Below are 6,618 nucleotides of genomic sequence, written 5' to 3' on the forward strand. Positions count from 1 at the left end.
AAAAATGATAAATTGCTGTGTCCTTTAGCCATTCGTTTTGTATTTTTACTAACAACTTAACTCCCATATTTTTTGTTATTTACATTATTATTTAGTTTTGGATGTTTAGAAATACTCATGCAGCTGCTTCACAGAATTTTCAATATACAATCTATAAATTGGCAAGAATAATCGCAATTACAATATCAAGGTGAAAAATCGGCAATTACGATTTTTGTCATAATTGTGCAGCCTTATTTTGTACAGTACAAGAGTCATTATGACTATGGAGTCCCCATATAACGTAAACCCATAAGTGTAAATGTGCTAGAAAATATATTGCACACTTCTTTCGACCAATCTACAGATCTGTGTTTTTTATTAATTTAAGAATTTAAGTCAAATAACAGTATGTTACAGTATTTCTCAAGCCAACATTATAAGCCATGGCTCGAAATGGAAACATTTTACGATATCAGTCTATTCCAATCATATGCTACGGGGACGCTTTCCCATACTGAAATAGACATGACTTTAGTTGCTGCAATGCATGCAAACGATAAAGTTTCGTTCTTAAGGGAATGTTTGCTATGCAAGATAGATGGATACAAATCATACCCTTGGTGATGAGGGGATTGATTTAATCTTGCATGGTGAGGGCATTGCCTTTGTAATGATTTACAAAGCAGAAGCCTGTTGGGAACTGAATCTAATATCCCTGGAGCAATGTTAAAACCTGCTTAAATGCTTTAATATTGTATAACCACTCAAATATGCACTGGTTAAAAGTTACTCTTTATATCTATACAGAAATGCGTTTAAAATGTATGCAGCTCTATCTTAAACCCAAATTGTGTTTTATACTGTAACAGCTCCATGCATTTGTTTTGGTTTTTAAAGACATTTTGAGAATCAATTTGCTTTCATTTAAACATTTATTACAGAATTCAAATGACATTACATTTATATTTCATAAATACAATTAAACAACAATTATAATTCAACATACTTTCCTAGTTGAACTAAACAATGATAATTATTGTGCGAAAGTAGCTTAAAGGGATCTAAGTAAACATTAAACTGGTACAGCATTATACATAGTACACAGACCATGAATAAAGTGGTTCATGGAATTGGATATTGAAAGGTTTTGTTTTGCTAACTGAGTCTTAATTTTTATTGTTGAATTGATTTTTAAATGTACAGTATAAATAGGCTTTGTCATTAAAGTTGATTTTGAATCATATTTGCATGCATCAGTGAGACGTTGTCCACACTGTATCTGTACTTTCAAATGCGATGACTGATCTCCTTCAAGGTTATCCCTTTCAACTTCTTTTAGGTTTATTAGCCAGATGTGCCACATTTTCAGACATAGTTGATGAACTTAAAGGTAAACTAAGTTCAATTTTATTTTCATTTTGTCAGCAGATATGATGCATAAAAGCATATTACAATTGCCATTTTAAAAATGCCCCATTTACACCCATACTGGCACTTTGTTCAGTTTCTTCGACAGGTCATTTGAATTCAGCATGGCAGTAATTAAGAAGGGGGCAAGTCTTTGACTTGTATAAGTGAACATACAGTGTTTCTACAAGGTATTTCTTTTTGTGTAAAACTTTTAAGTGAAAATATATTAGTGCACATCGAATGCTGAAGGGGGCACCAATATGACATTTCTGTACAGTATACAGCAACATCAATGTACAGGGACCAGACTTTGCTTAATTACTACAACGAAGGTGCTATGTCTTACAGAAAGACATTGATGGTTGTAAACACTTTACTCAACAGGTTAAGCGTGTCCATAGAATGCAGAATTCATATAAACTTCCAACACAGCAATAAATTACATTGCTACAATCATGGCAAAAATTGCACAAAAATTTCAATAGAAACAAATTAAGCACAGAAATACAGGCGATTACTGTAAGCTACCTGCAGAAAAAAACTTTCCCAGAAGAGTGCAGTGTTAACAAATCTGTCCAAGCTGTCATTTTCACTTCACATCAAGATCGATGACATCCACATACTGTATAACACATGTATATTCACTAGTTAAACGCTAGACTCAGATTATAATACCTGTGGTCTTTTTATCATTGAATATACAGTATATCGACAGTGTATTACATTTACTGTGAATGCTGCGACGGATGTAAAAGCTAGTTTTAAACTGCAGTAGATCTACTCCTGCAATTTGGTGTAATGCTTTCTTAAAACAGAAATGGTCATCACAACATTGTAGCAATGGAAAGTAAACACAGAAGTGTTTGCATTACAACAAATGTGCAAAGTATTCAAACAAGACCACAAAGCCACAACCAGTACAAAAACATTTTGTCAAAGAAAGAATTTCACAGTTTCAATGGAATAAGCAAACAACAAAATATCAAAGGAAACAATTGACCTAAAATTAATAGTTGACAAACACTGACACGTATCGAAAGCATTGGCCACGTTCACAGCGTATGCGTATGTAGAACATTAGATTAAACGCCTAGGTCAGAAATTTGAGTCAGAGGAGAACAGACAAATGACTGTGTGGTTTGCACTGCTTGCATTAGCGGGACCCATCATTGCTCGCAGACAGGAAACTCAATACTTCCTAATTTGTTTATCCTTCTAGCATTTTGGACAGAGTCACATGTCTCTTAACAAACTCTACATCTCAAATATTTATTTGGTGGCTTGATACACTTGAAAATGTTCAACTAGATCATGTTAAGAACATTCCCAGAGTGAATTTTGAAGCATCTGCTGTGAGACCCAAAATGACACCAGGCATATCTAACCACCAGAGATTTTCTGCTTTCCTGTATGCGTTTAATAACCAAGAGATTTGTGATAAGATTCGTGTCAATATGCTGTGAAAAGACTGCATAAAGGGATTGAGCGATGCTCAGTTTGAGGAATCACATGACTGAAAGACTGAACCGTACCACATTGCATGTTTCCTTAAAGAAGCTCTCGTGACCACATACATTTACTTCCACTATTTTTTGATTGTGACAAAAGGTGTGGTTTCCGCATTGGCTTGCCACATGACATTTTGTGCATATCATATGTACTTTTGTTATTCAAGATGGAACATAAAACATGGCAAAACTTTTTGCATTGCATTGCAGACTGCATCCACTGAAATGACCTAGCTTTAGTAAAAGACGCTGCAGAAAGACTTTGTTTAATGCTGTGTTTTTTTTTTACTTTTGCGTGTGCAACACCCCTCTCCCCACCCTGTAGGGTGCAACCCTTTACACCCCCTCAAAAACAATTCATGACATAAAATAATCTCATACTTAAAATTTGAGTTAAACTAAATATATTAAGTTATACAACGCAATGTTGTTGGTTAATTACACAGAGTTAATGATAAATTAATGTATTTTGTAAAATGTCATAAAACCTCGCGCCCCTGGCACCACCTCGCACACCCGGTATTAAAAGAGATAATAAAGCTTTGCTCTCACACTCTCTCTCTTTATATATCTCTCTCTCTCTTTCTCTCTGTATGCAAATAAATTGTAGTCAAAATATTGTAGGAAAATTGTAAGAAAAATGCTTAGTGCTAAAAGACAATTTATTTGATTATTTTCTGTTATGGAATAGAAGTAGTTTTTGTTTAAATCTCTGATTGTTTTAATTAAATAATGTTTTTGATGATGCTGTTTTGTTTTTAAATAAACTACCCAAATAAACTGATAAAGCAGGTGAGAGTACAAGATAATACAATACATTATGAGGTAGATGATAAAAATGAATTTTAAAAATGGCCCTTGTTTAAAAAATAAACAGTCCTAGCATGCTTCCTTCAGTGCCCACTTACCAGAAGAGGCGTAACCTGTCCTTATGTGACTTAATAAGAAGTCATAGTGGAATGAGTCAGGACTTGCCAGGTGAATTACAACACATTCATTAGTTTGTTACTGCAGTTCCCATTTGAGTCCTTTTTATCTACAGCCAACTCTTTTTCTGAGTTCCCCTCCGCTGGGTCGCTGTTCTCTGAATTTCCTTTGCTCCGTCCTCTGTGCTCACTTTCCCAGCTATGCCCAGAATACTTAAATCCATTTGCTGGCTTTGCTTTAGGGTAGTGTGATCTATTCAGGCCTAGGATCTCCTTAAAAGCATACCTGAACTCTGGGCTCCTACAGTAGATGAATGGATTGAAGGCTGAGTTAACATAGCCTATCCAGTTAAATATTTTGGACGTCAATTTGATGTTCTCGATTTTGTCCAATGTAGGTATTGCCCCCACAACATTTAGTATGAAGAAAGGCAGCCAACAAAGTGTAAAGATGCCCATAATGATGCCCAAAGTCTTCAATGCCTTATGTTCCTTCAGGCAGAATTTGAGCTTCTTGGTGCTCCTTCCTTCACAGTGGGCGCTGATGGGACCCTCGGTGCTTGACATCTGCTTTTTTCCATTAACGTTCTGAGAATGGAATCTGCCTTCACTTTTGTTGATCTTCTTCAGTTGCTTTCTCGCCTCCTGAAAGACACGGCTGTAGACGAAAACCATGATGACCAGTGGGATGTAAAAGGAGACTATGGACGAGGTGATGGCGTACGTGGTGTTGATATCAAATTCACAGCAGGAGGTGGTGTTTATGCAACTTTTCGCATCTTCATTTTCGGAAATCCACCACTCCATGTGGATCGGTAGGAAGGAAATTAGTCCGGCGATGACCCAAACCAGCAGCACGATAAGGCGAGCCCTGCACTTCGTCAGTAGGGACTGGTAGCGGAAGGGTGAAGTGATAGCGAGGTAGCGGTCCAGAGCGATGACACATAGAGTCTCGATGCTTGCCGTGACGCACAGAACATCAGTGGCTGTCCAAAACTCACACCAGAATCTGCCAAAGTGCCATTTGTTCAGAATGACTTTAATGGCGCCGAAGGGCACCACTGCTAATCCCATAACCAGGTCGGCACAAGCAAGTGACGTAATGAAGCAATTGGTGACGTTTTGAAGCCGTTGGAAGCGGGCGATGGCGGTAATCACCAACACATTGCCAAGGACAATAGTCAGGACCACTACAGACAAGACGATGGCAAGTAGTACCTGTACTTTACCGGTTGGTGTCTCTGGTGCTGAGGAGTTTAAAGCCTCTGAGATGTTTGCAGTTGCAGCGGGCTGTGTGCTTCCCATGATCTGACAGAGATCAAAATAGAGTAGAGATATATTGAAGAAGTAAAAATAAACACATAAAGTTGGTTCACTAAAATATTTACCAAGCTATCAACAGTAATTCAACAAGTGTTTATGTGCATACATAATTTAAGTTTACAATTATCAATGTTCTCAATGTTTTTGTTTTTACAAACCTCCAAAAAAGTCTTTTACCTCCATTTCTCCCATACAAAGTTAAGTATGTTCGTAAACGCCTTTAGGGACACTATGAATAAGTAGATTCCTCCATTTAGTCTTGCGTGCTTCTCTCTCTCTCTCTCTCTTTATGTTTTGATCACGCTTCCTCTCTGTCAGCACAGCACGTTTCTCTACATCTCACACACACCGCAGTTACTCTGCTGAGCTGTTTTACGTTGAATGTGGCTCTCAGGCTATTTGTCAGAGACCTTATAACATTCTGAGATGACATCACAACTGACTCCCAGCCAATGAGCTGCCTGAACGGGAGAGTGAGGTTAAGCTGCACTGTATTCATGTTGACTGCAATACAGAACTAACAACAACACACTGATGTGTTATTTATCAATACAAAATGAAACAACATGAATGAAAACACTGCTATTTAAGCATATAAATCAAGCTGTCTTCCCATCATTAAGAAACAGTTTTCAGAAAAAAAGTAGTGCTTTTCTATCCTTACAGATTGCTATCCCTACCAAACTAACATGCAAATCTTATTCAAAAGACTCTAAGGTCTGCTTTAATGCTGAGACATATATGTTTATGATATATAATAAGTATATGTTGAGCTCAGATGCAAAACAATTCATGTTCATGTGACATGTTTTGTTGTAAATGCAAATTATTTTATCAGGTCTTAATAGGTTTTTCCAACAAACCGGTATTTTGGAATGGCCTGAGGCCGTGATTAGGCGGGTTTTAAGCAATAGTATTTGATGGACTTAAAAAATAATTGACGGAGGTGTTAAAGGCTTTGGCTAAGCGCCTTATGAGCATCCAGGATTCAATGATAAAATGCTGTGTACGCCTTTACTTTGTCGATTTTGGGAAAATTTATATAACCATAGCACCATCTTAACTAAGCAACATACAAAATGTGCAAGCATTGTGTTTGAGACAATGACATGTGCAAGTTGCTTAGTATTCAGATACAAAGATGTAACATAATATTCTTTGAAAAGGCAGCTTTCACATGTGTTACATTAGAAGAAAAAGGTCAGATCTTTCTTGATGTAGATGTATAATCAATTTTAAGGTTGTCTAAAACTCATTTTGTTAGAGGGATTTAGAAACTGCAGTGTATACAGTAGTTTTATTTTGTGTACTATGTGTAAGTTTTTTCAGTGGAGGCTTTCTAATGGTCAAGGATTGCTTTTAGGGCTCTGGTACAGTGTGAGGATTAGAGGGCGTTGGACATATTGTTTTTAAAGCTGGAGATCAGGTTAGATTGTGTCTGCAGACATATTAGCAGAGGTCAGTGAAAA

At 36.8% G+C, this 6,618-nt stretch overlaps 1 protein-coding gene across 2 annotated transcripts; it reads right to left on the minus strand.

Annotated features, from left to right (window-relative positions):
* Nucleotides 1-783: 783 nt before the first annotated feature.
* On the minus strand, nt 784-5,517 carry adrb2a (adrenoceptor beta 2, surface a). 2 transcript variants are annotated; one of them, XM_065272310.2, is made up of 2 exons: nt 5,327-5,517; nt 784-5,134 (listed from the first exon to the last, which is right to left on the minus strand). In XM_065272310.2, exons 1-2 carry the CDS (start codon nt 5,339-5,341, stop codon nt 3,884-3,886), a joined length of 1,266 nt encoding a protein of 421 aa, XP_065128382.1. In that variant the 5' UTR covers nt 5,342-5,517; the 3' UTR covers nt 784-3,883. The 2 variants fall into 2 exon arrangements, with proteins under 2 accessions (XP_065128382.1, XP_065128390.1); XM_065272318.2 differs by having other exon boundaries at nt 5,308-5,517.
* Nucleotides 5,518-6,618: the final 1,101 nt, after the last annotated feature.

Source organism: Paramisgurnus dabryanus, chromosome 16, assembly GCF_030506205.2.
Source record: "Paramisgurnus dabryanus chromosome 16, PD_genome_1.1, whole genome shotgun sequence".
NCBI classification, from domain to species: domain Eukaryota; kingdom Metazoa; phylum Chordata; class Actinopteri; order Cypriniformes; family Cobitidae; genus Paramisgurnus; species Paramisgurnus dabryanus.